This window comes from Amphiura filiformis, chromosome 16 (assembly GCF_039555335.1).
Source record: "Amphiura filiformis chromosome 16, Afil_fr2py, whole genome shotgun sequence".
NCBI classification, from domain to species: Eukaryota; Metazoa; Echinodermata; class Ophiuroidea; order Amphilepidida; family Amphiuridae; genus Amphiura; species Amphiura filiformis.
In genome coordinates this window covers 52,533,251-52,558,594 of record NC_092643.1, presented here as the reverse complement: position 1 = coordinate 52,558,594, position 25,344 = coordinate 52,533,251, and the positions used below count along the sequence as shown (strand labels likewise).

Genomic DNA, 25,344 nt, shown 5'->3' with positions numbered 1-25,344 from the left:
AAAAGACAAGTTGATACAAGTAACTTGTATGATCCATTCTAACGAACCCAGAACATGTCAAAATTGAAATTAAGGGATCGGATAGCAAAATTTGCACAGTATTTTTGTGGGACCACCAAATTGAATTCTGAATATGAGGCTTTTCGGAAATGCTGACTTACTCCTTCAAAATTTAATTTTAAAAATGTGACCTATTTTATTACATGTTCCACAAGAGTGTCTAATACCTAATAATTATTTATTAATGTTGGAACATTAGAATAGCATGTGATACAGCTGCAAAATATATTGTTGCCGCTATGTGGCATATTGATTTGGTGTGTAATATGATTCTTAATTAATTGTATGCATGTTTTTTATTATTTCGCATAAAAATATGTGCATTTTAAAACACCTGAATTTTTTTCAAAGCAAAATAAAGGTCTAGATAAAGTAAGAGAGCTTGTACCAGGGGCCACTTTGGCAAAAAAGTGGCCCCTGGTTCACCAAGATTTGGAGGAACCAGGGGCCATTTCCAATTACCAAGGGCCCAATAAAAATAAAGATGTGCTGGATGAGTTAAATAAGCCTTAGTTGCTTTGAATTTGATATTTTTGGTTCACTATCCAGGGGCCAGTTTTGTGAGAAAAGTGTCCCCTGGTCAACTACAATTAAGATGGAACCAGGGGCCATTTCAGAGTTTCTGGGGGCCAAACAGCTCCCGTCTCCCACTTAATTTTACCCTTGGATATATGTAAAGCTAAATTAACAAAATTATCTTTCAAAATTTAAAAATGCATGGTACCACTTTCAACAAGACTGTTTTCACTCTGGTTGCATATCAACTATCATGACTATGTCTGTATGGCATCACACCACTGAAGTCACAAGATACCAGCCATGGCAGAAGTGCACCAATCAACAACCAAACACTATTTAGGTCCCTATTATGACAATCCAATGTCAGATTTCCCATAGTATTGCTATCATTGTCTTCACCATCAACAGGAACATTATTACTAATGATAAAAAGTGATGATGATAATAATGAAAGACTTAAAAATTATTAATACTTTAATAACACTATAAATTTCAAATACCAATTGTAAAAGCAAACTGCAAGCAAACAAAATATCTATAAATATCTATAAAAGTTATTCTGTTCTGCCAGACAAATGGGTATTAGCATTACATGCCTACCTGCAAATGAAATAACTGAATATTTAACAGACCATTAATTATCTGTTTGCATTGAAATAACAGGATTGGTTATCAGGTGTGAAAGAGAGTGTCAAAATTACTCTGCACAGAATTTTAACAGAGGGAATATCTTTTATCTTTTTGTGAAACTTGAATTATTTCAATTACCGGTACTTAGTTTTAGTTTTGCATTAGGCCAAATAAAAAAAATAAACATGTTTCAAATCCTCCCACTTCTTTTTTTTTTTTTTTGACATACGGTTATAACTTTTCAAAAAATATGTCTAGGAAGTTGAGATGCTTTCTATACCCTTGCTAATGTACAAGAAACACTTTTGGAAGGTTTGAGATCATAAGAGAGGGTCTACCTCTCAGAACAAGAAAATAAAGAAGGCCGCCTCCTTTTTCAAGCCATTATTGTGTACACTAACAACAGCTGTAAGTATGAGTTTTACACTGATTTTACAATACAAAATAAAAAAGACCCCTCCTTTTTTTTTGAAAAAACGGATATGAAATGTGTTTTTTATTTTACTTGGCCTTATATAATGAAGTTTTAAAAATTATATTATAGCATTATTATTAGCATTGTTGTTTTCACCATTAACTAGAATTTATGTATTGTGGATAAGTTTGAATTACAGTATTCATTCCATTAACCACCCAGGGTCCTACAGGCAGTCAGTTTTTGACTTTTCATTTCATTATTTTAATAAACGTGCCCCAAACGTGACATACTGGAGCACCCAGGGTGCTAATAACTTTGCATACGATTATCATCAACACGTTACATTATAATTCCAAGTTACTCTTGCACTAGCCGAGTCAAGATCAATTTGCCAGAATTAAGGCGATTTTTATTACAACACTCCATGGATAAATAAGGGAAAGAGAAACTCGCCAATTTCCTCTGAGGCTAACTTGAGATCGCGTGAACGAACAGACATGAGCTGCTCAATTCCAAACAATCTGGCTCAATTTGAGAACATTTCCTTTCTGTTCATCAGTTCATGAAGATCATTGGCCCATGACAAAGAGCATCCACCACTACTTCTACATATTGGGAGAATGTGAATTGTATGTGCTTTCATGCATTATTTTTCAAATGCTAATTATCTACTTTTTTAAAATAAAAGCCGGCAATCCAATTGAAAGCCTCATCCCCCCCAATTTACCTCACTGTTAATGAGAATTTGGAATCATATAATTGATCTTATTTCTCTTATTACCATTGTGAAATTTGATGTTCCTAAACAACGTATTTCCAAATCATGGAAAAACTGTTGATTTGTTGAAATTCACTTTGCCCCCGGAAAAAATTCCTGGCACCGCCACTGAAAATTCAGTAAGCTTATACTACTACTAGTTAGCAAAACAGCTTACTTATACTCCTTTATGATTAAAGGCAGTGATATTCATGCGAAGTGCATGTTGTTTAGAACATATTGTAAGTGAATTGTTGACCTGAGACAAATTCATCTCAGTTGTTCAGACATAATCACTGCTGCTTCTCAAAATAAACTTTAAAATGAAGTATAATACAGCATAGCATAGCATGTTTCGCTGTATACAATGATCGGAACCATAGGCTTACTAATTGTGCTAATTATTCACATTTACACTGAAAATGTTGTTTTTTTACATGGATGCATCACACACAAAGGGGATGATATTTGACATTGTAATCCATATCCTCAACCAATAGGGTTACCCCCTTTAAATGCCCAAAATGTTCATGGAAGACATGCCAAATATCTCAAAATACTACCAAATGTGTAAATAATGTAAACAGGCTACTGTTTCCTTTCTTCTGGCTTTAAGTATGTTTTAAAACAGCACTGTTTGTTGTTTTTCATTGTTTTAAGTTGTCATCAATTTTCTGCTTAAATGTAAGGCACATCAAATGTTTCCAAAAATACGGCTCCAAAAACTGTTCTGTTGCGATAAATGAACAATTAAAGTACTTTATACGTAAAACTGGTTAAATGTAAACTGTGGTATGGAGAAGGAAGAGCCTGAAAAATTGTATAACTGTGGGTTGTTAAATTTTCTTTAAAATGTGTATGTTGACACAAATATCGCTTTATTCTATTGCAAGGACATGATCTAATATTCAGTCCAGCAAGGATACCACATTCAAGTTATCCATCACAGGACCCAGACTAAAAGATTGCTGTCTAATTGTAAATGCTAAACAGACAACTATCCTTGAGAGGAAAGATTCGCCAAGAGATGCTTTTAGCATCCACCAAACAGCTTGCCTATTCCCATGGTTATTACACTCCGTAATGGATATCATTTCTTTTATATATACACTGACTGAGCCTGACTGAACTCATAAATTCAACCATATCTTAACGGTAGGGCTGCTAAGAATACACAATTGCGTTATTTGCGCCGCAATTTGCGTATTTTTGCTCCAGATGCGTTTTTTGACATTTTGAAAAAATCTATAAAAAAAAATTATTTATTTATTTATTTTTTTTTTGCAATTTTAATTTTTTTTCAGCGGATTTGGAGAGTCCCTGGACCTAGATTTTGTGTTTTTGGCGGGAAATCACGGATTTTTGCGTTTTTTGGAAAATCGGAGTGCGTTTTTTGGCCTCCAAAATCGCGTATTCTTAGCAGCCCTATCTTAAAGGGTTGTGTCATATATTGTGAAAATATCACATGAGAATATGGTGTATTATAAAACTGAACAAATGTTTAGAGACTTTGCAGTCAACATAACATGGCAAAGCCACAAACATTTATTCTAATTGTAAAATATATTCACCATGTGTAATGCCAATCTTGACAGTACAAATCATATTCATTTCTGCCAGCGGGAATCATCATCTCCATCAGCGCTCTCTAATTTATTACAGAATCCCTATTATGTTGATTGCTGAAGACTATCAAATATACTACCTACGGATATATGTGTAACTCTATTTAACAAATAATAGTCATGATAATACGATTAATGAATGTTTCATTACCGTACTACCGACAGTCCTTTCACAAAGTCATAAATTGCAAGGGTTAACGGGCCAATGGTATCAAATCACCAAGTCTATTTCTATTCTATTCATTGAAAGCACCAGTCAGTCATATGCTTCGCTAATTCGTCAGTGTTCATTCATGCAGCATGGCTATCTTTTTTAAAAAGAAATTGAATTGCTAAAAAACCGAGTTAAGAAATTGAATTTCTAAACGAATAAAAAAAAAGCGAGCCGAGGTCCTGAGCTCCCTTCACTGATGCCACTACAGGCTGCTTCTAGCAAATCTAATCACCGCCGAAAAGAATGTTTTATTTTCAGCACATTTACTTTCTTTTTAAGCCACTGTGTTATAATGTGCATGTGTAAATGCAGCAGCAGTAGACAAGATAGAGGAATCTATGCTCTAGGGAGGACATCAGGCAAGACATGATATATAGCGATATACCTGCTCATATCATTTGGAAAATCGCCGCACAAATTTGATACGCTGCGTCGTTCCGCAAGTTATCTCCGCATTAGGGTGAATATTCTGCTTCTTTCCTCTTCCTCTTGATTACCCCCCTACAGCTATTCTATACTAGAAAATTCCTATTAAAAACTTGCCTGTTTACTTATGTCTAATAAATGTATGGGTATTTTTAAAAGAAGCGATTGGAGTGATGCCGTATACAAACCACTCAGAACGCATTAATTGCAGCAAATGGCCGAGGAAAAGTGATTTTATGGCGGAATATTTTTCTTCCATTCAAGATTCCAAGTAATAACACAACTCCCTTGGCTACATATGCTTTTACTCCCATTTTCCATGTATGACTTTGTCTACATAGATGAGGAGAAACATGGGGATGAAGAACAAAGAATTTATATATAGAGTTCTAATGCAATGCCAAGATTAAAGCCATTTTCAAAATATTTGAGTTAGCTTTAAATGGACACCCTGCTTTAGAAATGTCAAGGTAAATTTTTGAAGTATTTTCTTTGTATTTTTTATCTTCCAATTATTTTATTTTTATTTTGACCAGTTATATTTGCCTAGATATTAGGCCTATAGGGCTGTTGTGGAGAAGAACTTTCATTGTCGACAATAGACAAATCTCAAGATCTGACGACGGCAAGTTGTCGACAAAGCAATACATCAATGAAGTCCATGTATTTAGTTCAGAGACCAGTTTATGCCATCAATTAAATTATTTACATCAAAATATTACCATCAACTACACGTAATCAAATCGGTAACTTACCACTACAAAATGAAGTCTATAATAATCCAGCATATTATTGTCATCTTATGCTCATATTCTTACTTTTTTATACCCAGAAGTTATTTCATGGTAAATAATGCTGATCTTAAGCTTACATGTATCCTTAATATTTTTAATGACTAGTCCTTGTCGATAATTAGTCCATGCTTGTCAACAATCGGCATAGTTGCTTGGTCGACAATATTGTAGACAACAGCCTTGTGGACAACAGCCCTACTACTAGATCTTTAGATCTCAAATTGAGAAATACATGTATATATATTGGTTTTTTTTTTTTTTTTCTTCGAAATGCACCTTGGCTTTGGCAACAAACACTTATTTATTTATTTTTGTACACAATTTTCGATTTAAAGCAAATAATAAACTCAGGAAGCATTAACAACAAATAGCTCTCATCTGTCAGCCAAAACCTCCTCATTGATTCCATTTACTCCTCATAACTTCAACAATTTGATAGAAAATCACGATGATTATCAAGAGTTTTTTACTTAAAATCCTCAACCTGAAGACTTCAAACAAAACTGGAGAGCAAGTAGCCATTCAACATTTTTGCTTTTAAAAACTTTTCAAACTGTACATATATGCTTGTCATTGTCAAGCTCTGCAGACTCTTATTCAGTTGGCAGTAAATCAAAGCAGCATTGTACACTTGATTAAAGTCAGCCATGCAGAATTTTCCATTGTGAATTTTTTAATTCTCTGGTTTTTATCTCACCACAAAAGCTCCTCAACCACTCAAATCCGTCAAGATTTTGGCATCCAAATTTTACAATTTGTTGTACTTTTACCACACACACTCAACACTCATCACTAAAATAGATGGAATTTACGAATGCTGCCATATTGGATGTAACCAAGCGAGCAGGATGAAAGCTTTTGTTTTAGAAAAAAAAATGCTTTCTTGTAACAAAGATAGCATGTTGAGGTAAACAAACTTGGCACGTTTAGTTACATTAGCAAGAAAGGACATGAAATTCAAATGTACAGCCTGCAGCACAATGCATATTACCATCTAGGAAACACTGATAGAATTGGTGAGAGTAGTGAAACTGATTATTATTTACTAAATGCACAAATATTTGAAACTGTTCAAGAGTAACTTGTCAATCATACAAAACCAAACTTGGGGGAATAATTCTTTATTCTTTAGTTCTACTCTTCTTTCATTGTTCAAATTTACAACTACAGGTAAATTAAGTATTTCTTGGCCAAACAGGAACATGCGTGTTACGTCCATGTAGCGTACTAAGTGTGTACGCAATGTAAGGCGTGTGAATGCTTTCTTCTGTACCGCGCTATGTGCGTGTGTGTTTAGCGCGGAGCCACTTGCATTCATAGTGTTTGATCTTGGCCAAGAATTACTTGTAGTAATGTGTTGGGGTATGGATGTGGGTGTATATCCAATGTTTGTGTTTGTAAACACACCCCAATGAGGACACACAAATGAGAAATATGTGCGTACGTGTTGACCGACAAACGAGGACACACACAAGATTTTTCACCCTAAACTGTGGACCTACTTCCAACCGAGGACTGTCCTCGGTCTCAAACTGCTGCAAAAGACCTCAAATGCATGCTAGATGCTTTAAACGCTATTTGCCTGAAACCGAGGACCACACGTGTAAAAACTACCGTCCGCAGGGTGATGGCTAAAATTCCGTTTTGTATTATACACACAAAAAATCCGCCATTTTAGTCCACGGTTAGGCGATGAAAACATCATACACACATCCTCGGTTAGATAGCAAAACACAATGTCCACGTTTGGAGGCAAACACAGACAGGGGTGTGTATAAATGGATGCACAAGAACCTTCTGTATAAATGGACACACAAGAATCTTGGCAAATTCCTGGATGGTCTTTATATACCGAAGACAGCATGAAAATGAATGTAAGCTTATAAAACGTGGATACCCAAACACAGTGGACGTCCAGTCGTCCACGGCTACAGGACCTACTTTAACATATAATCACTGTGACGATTAAAATGTCACAGTTTCAAAAGTGGAATGTCACAAATTTTCATGTCCTCAGTTACCTGTGCAAAATCCAAGGATCCATGGTGAATATGAGTACGGTGTGTACATGTGCGAGCATATATGTGCATGTGGCTTGCTCAAAAATGTGTGTGTGGTTATCTACGATGCCACAAATATGTACATGCGTAAGTGTTTGTGACTGAATGTGAATGCTCATGCACTTAACTCAATAAAGAGGACAAGCCGAGTAAACTGTAACAGACAGTTAAGCTTTAGTCTACATATTCATTAACATATTAACAAAATTTTACATAATTTGGCAAAATGATAATCAATATATTTACTATATGTGTACAAGCTTACTGACTCAAACTGCTCAAATAATATGGCTCCAATAAATAGACAATCCAAAAGGGTCCAAGCCTTTGATTGAATGAAGTCAAATGAGGCTTTGAATCATGTTTCTGCCTCACCTCATCCCATCACTTTATTATGTACTGTTCTATGGCTAACAAGCTCCCTCTACCACACAGTGCAGCTAACCTTTAAAGCATGGTTTAAAAGAGTAAACAGCCAAATTAAAAGCAATTCTCTGTGTGCCAAGTGAGCTAAAGGCTCCTTTGCCACTTTACAACAAATCTGCCCTACGGGGAAAGAAATCGGCAGAGAAAAAGATTCTGTATTCTCTCGGCGAGATTGCAATCGCTTTATACACACAAGAAGTGACATAACTGCCATTTTCAGCATTAAAAAAGGCAATTACAGCACAATCTTATGATTTAATGAAAAAAGAAAGAGAATGGAAGAAGTGAGAGGTTTTTTATGCTGATTGACGAAATGATGTATCCAATTTGATAAAATAAAGAAAAGTGCGGAAAAACACAGATGATCAATATCTTGATATGTTGTAGCATTGATTATTAGTGGTGTATAAATAGTAAAAGGCTGTTATGATATGATACATACAAAGAGTTCACTATAGGACAGTGTATTTTCTCATGAATAACTGTCTCAACTGATGTACTTTATTATTAAATCCTGCAAATCACTTTTGTATATGGATGACAACTATAAACAGATTAATGCACATTGCCTCAACACAAATGTCCACCTTGTATGCCAGTAACTGTGAAAACCGATGGCTCAACCAATAAAGGGAGGTTTTATTCACTATCTAGCATTTTCTACGGTTTACTTGCAGTCTCAGTCAGCTACTGTGATTGCTTTTGACTATAATTGCTTGATTGATAAATTAATGGAAATACAAAATTGGCATTTCTCTTGACTATTTATAGTAACTGAAAAGATCATTTCCGGACTGAAAAGAAATCGGGAAGTTTTGCAAAACCCAGAGTCCCGAACCTTCAGAGCAGACCTAAATTTTATAACCAGCCCTCCTGAAGCTCTTGAGCAATGTTGTTAGAGCAGCTTCACCCAGCTTTCATTGTGCTGTGAGAAGAACTTTTAACAGGTACTCCTCAAGCTTCTGAGCAAAGCCACTAGAACAGCCTTACCAGGCGCTCTATGAGTTAATAGCCGAGCTGTGAGGACAGCTATATAAATGCCAGGCTCTCCAGGAGCTAAAAGAACAGCTGAAGTGAGGTTACTGGTCAGTCACCAGGGGTCTCTCTCAATGAACTAAAAGCAGAGCTATAAGAAGAGCTTCATCTGCAGCTTTCCATGAGCAGCAATATGAGGAGAGCTTTGCCAGGCTCTCCAAGAAATAAAAGCAGTACTGCTCTCCATGGACTAATATAGCATGGCTGTGTGGAGAGCTTTATCGGCAGCTCTCCATGAGCTAATAGCAGAGTTGTGAGGAGAGCTGCTTTGCAGGCTCTCCAAGAGCTAAAAGCAGAGTTGCTCTCCATGTGCTAATACCAGAGCTTCTTGAAGAGCTTTATCTGCAGCTCTCCATGAGCCAATAGAAGGGTTGTGTGGAGCATTGTCAAGCTCTCCAAGAGCTAAAAGCAGAGCTGTGAGAAGAGCTTTATCTACTGGCTCTCCATGAGCTAGTGGCAGGGCTGTGAGAACAGCTTAACCAGGTTCACACAAAGCTCAAGTTGAGGTGAACTATAAGACGAATGAACAAACACATTTAGTGGACAAGAATTGAAGGCATACTGTCTGTGAACACTTAACTTGTATTGTTTTTGTTGTTAAATTTGCAATTTGCTGTTGTTGTATTGTTTTTGTTTTCCTTTGTTTTATCCAAATCTTTGCAAACTGGGCTTTGGCTTAACAAAACGCGACAATTCCAAAGATAACACTGTCATCTAACGACACATGTTTCTACTGATTCTATCATGAATTCAAAGATAGAATTCAGGCGCCACTCTTCCATATCCATTTCATCATCACACTCACCCACCTGATTACATCGTATCAACTCATTTTTTTTTTCAACCCAAGTACATCATAATGGTGAACTTCTCGATTCGCATTTATGTATTTGTCTTAGCTAAATATCTAGCCTAAGTGTTTAAAGGTTAATTCTGTAACTGCATCCAAACATTTGGCAGATGGCAAGACTAAATTTAGTGCGTCGCTCGTGAAATATTGATGCACAGATACCATCATAAGAATACACAATCACTTGTTTGTCATATCTCTACTGCATCAGTGTGTTGTTTTTTATTAGCATTTTTATTGACAGACCATGACAGATAACGATGGTTTGCGTAAATATAAATACACCACCGCCACTTCACATTTTGGAATTGCAGTTGACAATGTCAGCTTTTACTAGCAGATTATATTTTTATTTGGTAAATTTGGTATTGGCTTTTTCGTGTATGTGTTTGGGGGGATTCTGATTGTCGGGGTGTGCCTAGATATATGTATGTACATGGGTGTGGGAGGGTTGTGTATTTGTGCAGGGCTGGAAAAAAAATGAAAATTTCCCTGGAAGATGATCAAAATTTCCCTTCAAAGAGTTTACGAGTAATCATCACAACAAAGTTTTCCTACCAACTCCATCCGCTGAGTCACCTGTATGTAGCATCCCACCAGAATCAACTTCAGCTTTAGTACAGCTTCACTGACAATGAAAGCCTGGCGGTACAGCAGTGGGATATTAACAATCTCACCTAACTCGTAATCTTAAACCTTATCAAAGTCCATCTCTACCAAACACTTGTGGCAGAAACACAGTTTTTACCTGGTAATAACTAGGCTTTCTCCTACACACCCCCCTTTTTGAGGGGCCATCAGGGGAGAAAATGCCGACTGCAGAGGCTGAAGCTCTCCCAAGCAAGCTTCCTCTAGTTTAAAAGTCACTACTACTAAAAGGTGTGAAAGGAATTTCAAAATAAGATCAATATTGCAGTTATATTCCCTTGTGTTACCTTCCTTTAATAAGCCTTCTATCAAGTGTAAACTCTACCTACATCCATTCATTAACTACAACACCAACATGGCATTAGGCTTCTTGACAAACATTTGTCTATTACGATGATTAACCTGCCTTGTGGAGTGACTGAGGCAATTCTCCGCTGGTGTCAATCTCATTGAGTAACAGGGCACGCATGGTCACCTTGAAGGTGCTATATAGCAATGCGGGCATCACACGTTGTTGAGGTGTACGAGTCACGGCCATCGCCGTCACATAGTGGATCCTCTGCCAACTTGATATGTTTAGGTTGTAAACCGATAACTCCTTTCACTAGGATCCACAACATGCTCATCTATCACAGCACAGTTCTTTAACCCCAATAGATTTGCACATTCATTGAATGACCTTTGAAAATTTAAGTACAAAAACTCATACTCTGCAACATGAGGTCAAATTTTTTCACTGATTGTTTAATTGATGTTATTGAACTATGCCATTGGGATGAGGCTATAATTGTGGTCTACAGTGTTTCCATCTTAATAATATAAGCATGATGAATGTGATCATTCTGTTTGAGATTCTAAAAAGTTATCATTACAAAATTTCACTGATATTCGAAGTGTGTGAACGTTGCTGTTTCGAAAATGAATGAATATCAATGTTTTATGTCTTGATTGAGTGACAAAATCAAGTACATGTAACTAATTGGTATTGGTGTAACTACTGAACTCACTGGACAAAAGCAAAATGCACGTCATGTACCTGTTCATGCATGGATGACACCAATAGCTGAAGTACTTGGACAGGCAGTTTAACTGCTGCTATGTAAGTTTCTGAGATTGACAGATGAATGATAAATTATATTATCATGGTAAACGTGCAATTCGCTGTCGTAGTGCACGTTAGAATATGACCATTGCTAGGTCAACTGGATCAGGCTGTCTTTGTTACGAACCACTGATCGAAATGATCACAACACAAAGCCTATGGCATATCAAAATTTGGAACAGGTGTATGAGCCCAGGTTTGGAGCAGTAACCAATGGTTACTAACGTGCACTATGACAGCGAATACACACACAATGTTAAGTAGCTAATCTGGTGAAAGAACCAAAGTTTTGCTTTAAAGGATCATTTCCTTTCGTTTTGGAGTACAGGTTTTTATAATTATTTTTTGATATTTTATCCATATGGCTGCAGGATTCAAAGAGTGAATAAACAAAGGGAGTTACCTGACACATCACTCTCCTGAGGTGTGATTTACTCTCAAAACTATAGTGAGCAATCACTTTGCACAGGGCAGCTAGTGCGCACATAACCATATTGCTTAAAGGTGAGAGAACCTATCTCCTAGAACAGTGTGTCACGTTAACACATAGCCAACTGGTTATCCTACAACCATGTCCCACCACTCGGCTATATAAATTTTATGTAAAATTGCACTGTGCCACAACTCATTTATTATTTACCCACCAAAAAAGTTCATATCATGGATTTTAGTTGAAATACATCATTTATGCATTATTATCAGCGATGATATGTGGCGCCAGAGTGTTTGTTTGCAAACTGGAACAGCCTGTCTTAATTGCAATTTATCAAATGTGTCAAGTAATTTGTGGCAACACCTTGTTGTGTTAAGTACATTTTCTCTGAAGATCAAAACGTCAATTGAGTGTCTGGCCGAGTGACGCAACTAGTTTATGCTATTGATTGAGGGGGTTGTTAGAGGGACTTGGTTAAAAGGTTAGGATAGTAAATATGAAGGTCTTTATTTTTTGTGTTCCATGTGATTATCAAGCTTCAGCTCTTATGAAGGCATCGATCGGGGGAAAACCCATGTGCCGTATCACCACCTATAGGGAAATATTATTATTTTCAAATCGTGACTGCGATCTGTTACCATGCTACCTACAATGTGCTTACGAAATGTAGCCATTTTTGTTACGGCTGATGTCCTCAGCTCATAATGCAATGCGCAACCTTATTTGTCACCAATCCAAAATGGCGACTTACAGTAGCGATAAAGTTCCGAAGCAAATTTAATAACTATTTATAGGTCTAATATCATTAATGTATCTAATTCTTACAGTTTTACTAAAGAAACATAATTCTGAGACCCATAAAAAAATCATAAATCTGATCAGGTACACTTAAACACATGACTCTTCATTCAAAGTACACATCATACTGCATAGTAACGGCAATGAGTGACTGATATAGTATAAACACATATAACCACACACACCTACCCGTACCCAAACAAACAAACACAACACACCGGGGCACCCAACCCAAACACAAATACATACAATACATCAGAATATCTGGTATAACATTTACACTGCAGACAAACGTGTGAACTTCTCGACATAGGACAGACATGATAAATAGAGGGGGCTATGACACTGTTGGTTAAAGACGTTTCACTACATCATAGTGCTCACAAATTTTGTGCTTGGCAATTGTGCCATATTTTTCACGGAAAGCTGTGTTTTTTATTTGCCACAGAAAACAGTTTCAAAATTTCAGGTCTCGTACATTTAAAAATCACAATCAATAAAAGCGTTTCAAACTCAAAAGTGTTTGAAAGTTTCATATTTTATTGAACACGATTCTATACTAGTGCTACAAGGCTTCAAGTCAGCAATTGCAAAAAATAAAGGAGTAAGTAAATATAGGACAACAGAAGTCAAATACAGTGGGTATTATAGACCAGTATCTATTGTTAATGGTGGAAAAGTCCCAAAGATACTTGAATTTTTGCATGATGTGTGCATAGTTTTGGACTGGTTTGTCTATAAATGATATAAAAGACAAAAAAAAAAAAGAGACCAGTAAAATCTAGCCTGCTGAACATTTACGACAACTATGCACAAAGCGCACATAAATTGCCCATTTTACATAGATTTCACTACACTATCTAGAGCAGGTGAAAAAACATGTAAATTTCCTAAATTTGGAAAAATATAGGCCTATGAATTTACAGGACATTTTGTAACAAAAATATAGGAAGAGTTCAAAAATAATTAAAGCCTTGAGTACTACAAGAATATGATCAATAACAGTCCCTTTAATCAATTGAAAAACAAAATGATACACCACATATCATTGCAAAGAGGAACAAAGACACCATAAAAATATCACAAACACTATACAAATTACAATCTTCCATTGAAGTTTGCCTTCATTTTTCATGTTTGCCAGCACGAAACCAGTGAAGTGCAGCCACCCATGTACAACAATAGAAAATCTGGCAAATTGAAATGTGCCATTTACAGCTTAATAATTGTCATAAATATATGCCATCATTTATACCTAACAATATTTTCATGGATAATTAATCACCAAGGATTTTCTTTATGGCCGTGCAGTTCAATTTACCACTAGTTTTGGAAAACAAAATTCCTGAAATTCAGAATTGATAAGCGAAATGGTGCTAAGGAACTTTCTTGGTTTTGTTTGCACTTGTGTAATTCTTAAGTTATGGTATGCAATAATCAAAAGTAATTTAGAATATTCTGATCTGACAAACAACAACAACAACAACAACACAACAACAACAACAACAACAACAACAACAACAAAACAACAAACAAACAATTAGGTCAACAAATAAACAGGCTAACAACCAAACAGGTCAACCAACAAACTTGTTTTGTTACTATTAGTAATCATTACAAACAAAACCCTATTCCTCTCTAACTTAAAAAACTCTCTGCACACTAACCCCAAACCAAGCCCTAACCCCCAACACTAACTCTATTAACATAGGGTGTTGAGGATATTTTAGTAATTATGCTACAACTTTGAAGGATTTATTTGTATGATTACTAGGGCTGTTGTCGAGTAGAACTTTCATTGTCGATGATCATCAAATTTCAAGATCCGATGTTGACAAGTTGCAGACAAGCAATACATCAATAAAGTCAAAATAATAAGTTCAGATACTATGTGATGCGTCTTTTATTTACATCAAAATATTGCAATATGCCCCATATATGCAGCATCAGAATATGGCGATTGTAATGGAAAGATCATTAATATTTCACGGTAGATATTAAATGGCGATGTTTAGTTTATCTTTTAGGTTATCGTTAATTTTGACAATTGGTCCACTTCTTGTCGACAATCAGGAAATTTGTCAACAATATTGTAGACAACAGCCTTGTCGACAACAGCCCTACTGATTACTCTCATAATATACATCAAAAACCTTACTAACACCAAAAAATCTGACAAAACTGATGCATTTCTCATTTTTCTTTTTTAGAATCAAAATTTTGAAGTCGGAATACTTACAATATATCCACTTCCTGACCTTGAATGATGAGAGCTCACCTGCATTGAAAATTAACAAACAAAAGTGAAAAAGAGAAAATGAATCAATTTATCGTAAGATTTTAAAGAGCCAAGATTTGCCATACAACATACGCTTGCCTTTTTAAGTTCCTTATCATCGTATAGATGCCGGAGGAAATGGGTCAAAAACTACAATAATGGAGCCAGCCACTTTGAAGGAAAGTATTTTCTGAATGCACTTAAACACCAGTTGTCCTTAGAAAAGTCGATTTTGGCACTTTAAGCCATTTCTAAATCAATTTCATTAAGGTAAAGACGAGGTTTGCATGGGAAAAGTAGAAAATATTTCACCATCTTAAATTATAACTGTGGGTGTATTGGAATTTGCCCAATAATATTGCCATGTTAACTGTGTACCTGTGTGACATGGAAATTTAAGTAAATCATTGCAGCGGTTCTAGTATGAAAATTATCCCAACCCTGGCCTTTTCTTCACAGATCACTTTACAGATAATACCCACTCCGAGCAAAGTTCGTATTTAAAGCTTATTTTCAGTCGATAGTTTAAAACATAAGTAGCGGGAACAGACCAAAAGTTTGATATCTTATAAATAAAAGTCCTTTCATTAGGGATGAGCAGGGACTTCCTTTTGAGGAGAGCAAGAGCAATCACTCTCTACTGCTCTCCTTAAATCTGATATAGGAGAGTGATTTTTAGCTCTCCTTAGTTGACCAGTCTTTCCTTACATTCTATTGTAAATGCTTTAAACAGCTCTCCTTGAAGCCTCCAGAATTAAGAGCTATTTAATGCTCTCCTGCAAATTCCAAAAGACATTTCCTGGATGAGGGTGTCAAAAGTCTCACACTTGCATTTCAGGAACGGAGGGAGGGACCAGCCTCTTAACACAAGCACTTCCGTTTAAAGTATGTCATCAAAGTTTCGCTTTGTTCCCATAGGGATTGACCATTGAGTATAATTATATATACAACCAAATATACACATATTTCTTGGACATTTTTGAGTTGGATTCCTTTCACTTTTATGTTTGTTTCAAATCATTCTTGTTTTGACAGTGACAAATACCATATTCTCTCTGATTAATGACCGAGGGCGTAGCACTTTCCAAAAATTGGGGGTGTTTATTAGGTCTTTTTTATAAGTATGAGTGCTGAGGTGCTCCACAAAAATACAGGATTTCTACAAATAATGTAAACATTGTTGATAACAATGGCCTATTTGCCACACTGATATTGTGAAATCGCTAATCAGCTGAGACCTTTTTTATAATGATAATTGCTAAGGATTTTCGAATCAGCTGGGACCTTTTTATAATGATAATTGCTAAGCATTTCTAAAATAATGTAAACATAGTCAATAACAATGGCCTATTGCCACATTGATATTGTGAAATCGCTAATCAGCTGAGACCTTTTTTATAATGATAATTGCTAAGGATTTTCGAATCAGCTGGGACCTTTTTTATAATGATAATTGCTAAGGAATTTGAATCAGCTGGAACCTTTTTTATAATGATAATTGCTAAGCATTTCTACAAATAATGTAAACAGTGTCAATAACAATGGCCTGTCGCCACATGTTGATATTGTGAATCGGCTGGGACTCCGATACCTGTATGATGATCCAAGATCTCTCTGCTCGCTCTATTTGAGGGTTGTCATGGTTTACAAACAGGGCTAGTTCTAACTGAACCTTCAACATAGCAAGTGTACACCATAATTTCCATGGCTGCAACTAATATTGGCTTCACGTTGCACCGAATCGGACATTTGCACATTGTATAATTTTTCATTCGCTGGTGGCAAAATAAAGGATGTATCAAAGAGGCAGTTAAAATTCTCTGGATCTCCACACCTCTTTAATCTCAAACTTGGAATGCATCTCTGCTTGCTCATGACAATTATCGGATTTCTCACCTCCGACTCTATGCATGTATACTCCAACTGAGACATTATAACAGGGTCATAAGCCTGGTAAACCATACACATTAGTAGTTGATAAACAAGTCGCCAAGTATTCATTGAATTTCAGTTGAGACATGTGATGTTCAGTCGACTTGACAGTTACCTGGGGTCAAATATTTTATACATGTTTACTTTCACAGCGCTGAAAGTCTGTTCGAATTTGATGTCCTTCTCCGTGATTGCATCAAGAATCGTTGCTAAGTACTAGGGATGTTTGTCCCATTTGAATGTACCATATTCTCTCTCTATTCAACCCCTATGGGTGTTGTATTATCAACTGGTTCCCAAGAAATTTAAGTTAAGACAAATTGTTACAGATCACTGTAGATGGGATGTTTAGAGCCCTGGAGGTACTCAAGTTTGGTTTGGTCGGGCAGGGAAGTGGACCCATCAATAAACCAATTTTTAATGAAATTTGGACCAATCGATATACCAAAAGTCAAAATTTTCAGCCAAGTTTAATGCTAATTGTCTAAGTTTTTACATCTTTTCCCCAATTTGGGAAAAGGTCCAAATTTTGGCTTCAGTGAGGCAAAATTGAGCTATTTTCCAAAAAAAATTAGAAAATTAAAAAACAAGATCCATCCATATACAGTACTGCTCTAAAGTCTAAGAAAATTGGCAGCGTGTCTGGCGTGCATTGACGTGGCTAAGGTGCGATAATACCGGCTGCTCCCGCACGATAGCCCGCCGGGCTTTGCGTGGTACAGTGATCGTGGCCCAGCCACGGGGTGAATATCACGGGCTTTCCACTGCGCCACGCGGCAAATTTGACATGTATCGGCAGTGTAAAATATTATTGAGTCCCGGGCTTCAATTCGGGAGCTCCGCAGATTCCCGCACGTAGTGTAGGCCTGAGACGAATAAAAATTCCCTGGTGGGGGACGAGCGTCCAGGATGCTCCTACGATTTAACCTAATTTAGGCCGATATTTTGAAGGAGCTTTTTGATACACTGTGACCAATTTTTCCGTTCATAAATCAAAATGTTACATATAAAAATAGATACGATCGTGAAACGCATTGGAACATCACACCTTCAGCTGCACCTTCTTTAAATACATAAAATCTCGGAAGTTTTAAACTTTTCAAGTTGCCATACGCATCAATGTTTATCTAAATTGCTAACCTTTTAAATTAAATCGGTCATTTTCTCACGAAAATAAAGCTGTAGGACCTATTGTTATAAATTCCAACAGTGTGTGCATTTAGCATATTTGCTTCTTTTTTCTTTGTTGAAGTGTGCAACATCGTAAGCATTTTGTCGATCATCAAACTCAAAGCTAATAAATATCAGATGGAAACACTTTGATCATGGTGTGTGCATGTGTCACTTACCGTATTGAGTTTTATGTTTATTTTAACTCTTTTTATAGTCTTACCCTGACATCCTCACGATTACGAATATTTCAAACCAGTCTGATAATCATGATAATACTTTATAATAATAAATCCATCATTATCTATGGCATTGCAACATGTAAACAAATAGAAATCTCACGTACAGTAGCTAGCAAGTTTAGCGAGCACATTGCCTGATTTCATTTTGGCAATCGTGTGGGCGATGGACCCCGTTGTTTTTCATCGTGAATAGTTTTGCAGTATACATTGGAACAAAGAGAGAAAGTGGCTGGTAGACTGATCACCGATTCAAAGATGAAGGCTGAGACTCTGAACCGCCAGTTTCAATCTGTGTTTACACCTGAGTCAGACTTTAAGTTCACTCCATCTAATTCGAGCTACCCATCTATGCCGTCCATTAACATCACGGTTCCTGGTGTTGAGAAGCTGTTAAAAAATCTCAAACCTGGTAAAGCAGCTGGACCAGATAATGTCAGCCCCAGAGTCTTGAAAGAGCTTTCAAGTATCATCGCGGATCCTCTAACCAGAATTTTCCGTAAATCTCTCAGCGAGGGTAGCGTGCCATCTGACTGGAGACATGCGAACGTGTCGCCTATTTTCAAAAAGGGTCAGAAGTATGATCCAGCTAACTATCGCCCAATTAGTTTAACTTGCATTGCCTCCAAAGTAATGGAACATGTGATTTGTAGTAACCTGATGAACCATGCGAGTCGTAACAACATCTTCTACGCACTGCAACACGGTTTTAGGGACCGCAGGTCATGTGAGACCCAGCTTTTGGAATTTGTCCACGATATAGTTACCAACATGCATGAAGGTAATCAATCGGACGTCTGTGTACTAGATTTCGCAAAAGCCTTTGACAGAGTTGGTCACCGCCGCCTTGTGGAGAAGCTTAAATGGTATGGCGTTGATGGTTGTGTCAACAGTTGGATTGCCAGCTTTCTCAGAGATCGCACACAATCAGTCGTGGGTCGAAGGTGTATCATCTAGCAGAGTGCCTGTTATCTCCGGAGTCCCCAGGGTCGGTCTTGGGACCGTGTCTGTTTTTATACTACATCAATGACATTGCGGAGCAGTTAACATCAACAACTCGCCTCTTCGCTGACGACACAATGATCTATATGGCTGTCAAAAGTGACAAGGATGCCCAACTTCTGCAGGCAGATCTTGACAAGTTAACGGTTTGGGAAGACAAGTGGAAAATGCAGTTCCATCCAGACAAGTGTCAAGTTATCACCATCTCGCGCCAGAAGAAGAATCTTATTATGAACAACTTCACCATGCATGGTCATCAACTAGAACATGTCAACTACATCAAATACCTCGGTCTTACTGTATCTCATGATCTCCGCTGGGATAAGCATGTTGATCGTGTGGTGGCTAAGGCAAATAACACCCTGAACTTCCTTCGTCGCAATCTGAATGTCAATAACCCCAAAGTCAAAGCCCAAGCCTTCAAGTCGCTAGTCCGTCCTCTGCTAGAGTATAGTTGCTCTGTCTGGGACCCTCATACTGATCATCTCACCAAAAAACTTGAGATGGTCCAGCGGCGTGCAGCAAGATTTACTTTAAACAAATACCGTCGCACCGACAGCCTAACTGCAATGCTCAAAACTCTATCATGGCCTACTCTGGCAGAAAAAGAAGCGGAATGCAAGACTCTCAATGTTCTACAAAATTCATCACGACCATGTTGCTGTTGATCCCAGTCAGATTGTCACATTCAAAAACCTCACCACACCAACGCGCTCTGAAACCACACTCGCCTACCACATACCACACACCCGTCCTGATCATCACCGAACCAGCTTCTTTCCTCGCACTATCCGGAGTGGAATCTTCTACCAGAAGCGGTCATCAAAGCACCTTCACCAGCAGCATTTAAAGAAGCCCTAAACAAGTTAGACTAGTTAGCCCGCCGCACACACTCCGTGTCTGAGCCTTCATCAATGAAGTTGACACTATTTCGGAAGAAGAAGAAGAAGAGGATTGGCACCGTACATGGGTCGCGATATAAAAATAGAAACAAAAATCAACAATTGCGCGATGAAGACACGATGTTAGATATTGGCCCTACATAAGCGTTATTTATTAAATATTCGAAATGCATTATTATTTTATATTGGAATAATTTACACTTATTTGGGGAGTGAGCGATAGTATGCTTGACTGCTGCATGCTGTTGCCGCTTCATCATTTAATAATAATCGCATTGGTGGTGTTAAAAAAATAAATCACAATTTTTCAACTTCAAGTTGCTTTTAACGTAAAACTGTTTACGTTTGGACTGCATGCGCCCAAATTGGGCGTAAACATAACGTGCAGTAAGAAAGCTTCGTGAAAGGGGCGGATTTTTGGGTGTTTTGTGGACACTCGGGAATGTGTGAATGTTGCAGTTTCTGTGCCCATCATCCCGCCCAATGTACGATGACACTGATAATTTGGGCGTGACATGTAGAACCGCAGACCTTGGCAAAAATATTTTTCCCAGGAAATCCCAGGGTCTGTTTCATTGCATTGATAACGATGTTTTGGGGTTGACAAAGAGATTTTTTTTTTGGTTTTTTGTGAAGCGGAAACATAGCATTTCTAGCAACGGAGTTCTGAATATGCGACCCATACACGTTCAAGCTTTGATCAATATCAACAGGGCTGTCAACTTTTTTGGAATTGCTGGGGGGGGGGGTAGAAGCAACAAATTATTTTGATGGTGCGATTTTACTCATTTTCTAGCGTTTTGCATCATGAGATTTGCTATTAGACATTATACTACATTGGCGTGAGACCGTCAGAAAGTGACCCAAATGCGTGAGACAGCCCTGATATCAAAGACTCTGAATACAAGAGTAGGCCTACATGTAGATATAAAATGAACAATTGAACACGCACAATGGTAGCTAAAATGGTAAATTTTGTATCATAAGTCCACTCCTGCATCTAGGGTCAATATCAATATTTTGATCGTGTATAGGCCTACTATGGGTCGCATTAAACAAGATCCACTCAGTCAACGATTGAATACGGTGTTGAAATTAGCAAATATTTTAGTTAGGCCTACACTTTTCACTTCATAATTAATTTTCTTGATCAAATGAAAAGCAAAAAATTTCATTTCTTCGGTAAAAAAAAAAAAAAAAACTATAATGCTTGGTAGGCCTACTGTATATTTTTTCAAACCCTGGTGTTAAACTGGTGTGAAATTTAGGCTTATGTAGCTTAGGGTCATTTTTGATGCTTTTCACGTGTTACGCAATATTATGATAATCGTATTGATGAAATTTGTAAACTGAAGGATCTAAAATGGCGTTTATTATGCGTTTCGACAGTATATTTTTGTGGGACATGAGAGCACCTCGGACCTATCGAATTGCATGCTGAATACGAAGCATGTCTTTCTGATATCAAATAATTTTCATTTTTTGAAAATCACAATATAATACAAATTTTATGACAAATTATAAAAATTTGATATTTTTCAAATGTTTGATATATAACAGTCCTCGAAGTAAATTATATAAATCTAATGATAAATTCTTAAAGTGTATGTAGCAGGGAGGAAAAGCCGACGGTCAATTGAAAATTTTGACCTTTCATATTGAAGATATGGATTTTTTTCCCAAAAAGACCTAATTTTTTTTGGTGTTTTGGGAAAAAAATACATATCTTCAATCTGAAAAAGGTCAAAATTTTCAATTGATCGTCGCTTTTCATCCCACCTACATACACTTTAAGTATAAATCATCAGATTTATAAAGTTTACTTCAAGTACTGTTAAATATCAAAAATATCAATTTTTAATGATTTGCCATAAAATGTGTGTTAAATTGCGAATTTCAAAAAATCTAAATTATTTGATATCAGAATGACATTCTTCGTATTCAGAATGCAATTCGATATCCCTGATGTGCTCTGATGTCCCAAAATAAATACTGTCCAAACGTTCATACCCCAGCCCTTAATTTATGTTAATTGCCAATCTGCATGGGATGGGAGTGTTTCATTTCATGAAAATAAATTAAATTTAAGTAGAATATGATTATCAACGTATAATTTTATACAGTAAGATGTTTAATATCTTAGAAAAGTGTGGACTAAAAAAGAAATGTTTCTCTTGTAAATCATGACCATCTTGCTATCCAGCTGTTGTACATGTATATATAATTTTGTATATAGTTAAGGTTATTGTTGCCAATATTTTGCTAAAAATCAATGCATAAATGTTCAGGGTACTTTTATTTTGCATACTTTTGCCCTGACACTTGGTCAAATTGTTTCTAATATGTTCTAATGTATCATATAGTGAACCCGCCCTCTAATTAGCATGTTTGCATAATTAATGAGCTAATTTGCATATAATACATGAGAACATATTAGAAACACTTTGACCAAGTCTCAGGGCAACATTATGCAAAATAAAAGTACCTGAACATTTATGCATTTTAGCAAATATATTTTAACATGGAATTTCGCGATTAATAAACTGGCAGATTCTAAAATCAGAATTGTTCAGTATTGAAGTGCCAATACAATTATGACATTATGATATGTTGCATTTAATATTATTTTATAAGCCTCACGTACACTTTACTTTTACTGTCACTAATATAATTATATAAATTTTTTCATAACAATTTTATACTAGTATTTTGATGTAATTAATATCAGTATAATTTCGAGTTCAACTGAATGCTTTCATCATGATTAACATCAAAAATAGACTATGGCATAGTCTAGCTCGAGGATGACTCCGGGGATGACTTCAAGTTTGTTTTGAGTGCCCCCCCCCCCCGGAATAACATTCCGTATTACATATTCCACATTTTGTAGTAAATCAGAACAATTATCTAACAGTTCACATGAAAGTTGATCATTCTGGTATTTCACCATCAGGTAATTTCCTTCATTGATTTTTTCATAATATTCATAGGTTCATTCATACACTGGCACAATCGCGGGAACCATATGTGTGTGGGAACCTGATTATGTGCGTGAGCAGAGCGTGAGAACATTCACCGCATGCACAGAAATCTGTTCAAGACACACTGCACAATGTTTACACAACATTTCTAGTATTTGGGAATAAAATATTTAAAAAATGTAAATGTTTCTTGCGTGTTAAATTTCTTTCTTGAGCGAATTTGTGAAGTTTTGAGACAAAAATTATTGTTGTTGTTGTTTTAATATATTATTAAGTTGAAGCCCCATTCAAATACATAGCTAAGGCCCAAAAAAAAATATTGTTGTGTTGCCCTCAACCGTCCTACCCTAAATCCGGAAAAATCAGAGGCGATTTTTTTTTTTTTTTTTTTTTTTTTTTGGAATGATGATTTTATAGATTTGTTCAAAAACTCAATGTTTTTCACTTAAAATTAATATTTTATTGTAAGACTAGTCTTTAATTGTTGTCTAACAGATATCCAGAAGTCAAAATTGACAAATGTCCCCTTATTGAACAAGCATTATTTAATATTTGAGGGGATTTTTTAAAAGCTAAAGGTTTAAAAAAAAAATATAAAAAAAATAAAATAATAATCCGACCGTCCTACCCAAATTTCTCATTTTTCCACTTGAGGGCAACACAACAATATTTTATTTTGGCCTAATTTAGACACTGTCAGTATTACAGATTCGTGTAAAATGTCTTATTTTGTCTTAAAAAAAACACGGCCGATCGGCTGAACCACTCTGAGCTATAACAAAATCTGAATTTTGATGATTTTACTATCGTTTGCAGTGGCGTGCCGTGGCGCTCCTACCCCGGGGGCTGAAGAAAATTCAATTTTGCCGCCTCTTCATCAACAGCCCGAAAAGGTTGACCCAATTTTTTTACGGTGGTTTGAAAAAGTGAAAAAAAAGGATATATAAGTGCAAGCGCCCTATGCTTTTTCAAATTTTTTCCGCCCTTCTTTCTTTACTTATTCTTTTTGCCGCCCCTTCTTCTGCCGCCCCTCTTTTTGCCTCCCCTTCGTTTTGGGCGCCCCCTGCTTTTACCCGGGGCTGGCGTCCCAAAGACCCCCCAAAAAAAAAAATACGTGCATGGTTTGGATGAGCAAGTCACTGAATGGACCTTTAAAATTAGGGCCTACCCCAAAAATCAAAATGAAATGCCCATTTAATATTCACGGAGAGTTGATATATCTGTATCTGGTAAACATGCACATGTGGGTACTCTCCCTTATTATTTATTTATATTAGTTCATTCATATATGGTAAACCTGATTCTGACATGCGCACGGCAAGTTGATCGCTCCTTATTTGGGAAGCACTCTTACCTGGGCATAGGGCGGATGTACCATGATTACCACGTGTTTGCATGTTCAAAGCTCAAAACGCTAATCCATCCAGGGACCAGTTCATTGTGTATAATTAAAGAATGATGAGACCATGGTAGGTATTTAATATTAATACCTACCATGATGAGACAGAGTGTTTTATCTTGACATTTTAATCATTCGTGTTTAATAATAATAAAGTTAAGAAATGATGAAACAAGTACAAAATAATTAAATATAAACTAAAAATACTTTCTCGAGCATGGTTTTGGGGTTGGCGGGGGGTTTTGGAAGGGACTCGGGGGGGGGGGACTCCAACTTTGGAGGTGACGCATACGTATGTAGGGCTGTTAAGACCCCCTTTTTCAGCATCGCTGTCAAAGACCCCATATTTTTTTACGAACACATGCTCTGTCACCCGAAGACCCCCTATAGTCTGTTACCCAAAGACCCTTACAAGTTCAATTTGAACAGTAACATTCTTTTATCACTGATTATATTACTTACTTTGAAAAAAAAAAGGAATTTGAAGCCATTTAGAACTAGAAATTCAATTTTCGAGGTTTCTGTGCGCTGTAAGCTTGCTGTTTTGGTTCTCACCCAAAGATTCCATTTAATAAAAAAACGGTCATGTTCTCACCCAATGACCCCATACTTTATACATTTGCTCTCACCGATTGCCAAAAATCAT

General features: G+C 36.6%; 1 protein-coding gene across 1 annotated transcript in view; it reads right to left on the bottom strand.

The window, feature by feature from the left end:
• Positions 1–25,344, bottom strand: part of LOC140136185 (autism susceptibility gene 2 protein homolog) — a 294,982-nt gene that overhangs the window by 133,936 nt on the left and 135,702 nt on the right. Inside the window, 1 exon segment of the mRNA XM_072157894.1 lies at positions 15,035–15,073. Coding sequence (XP_072013995.1) covers positions 15,035–15,073 — 39 coding nt within the window.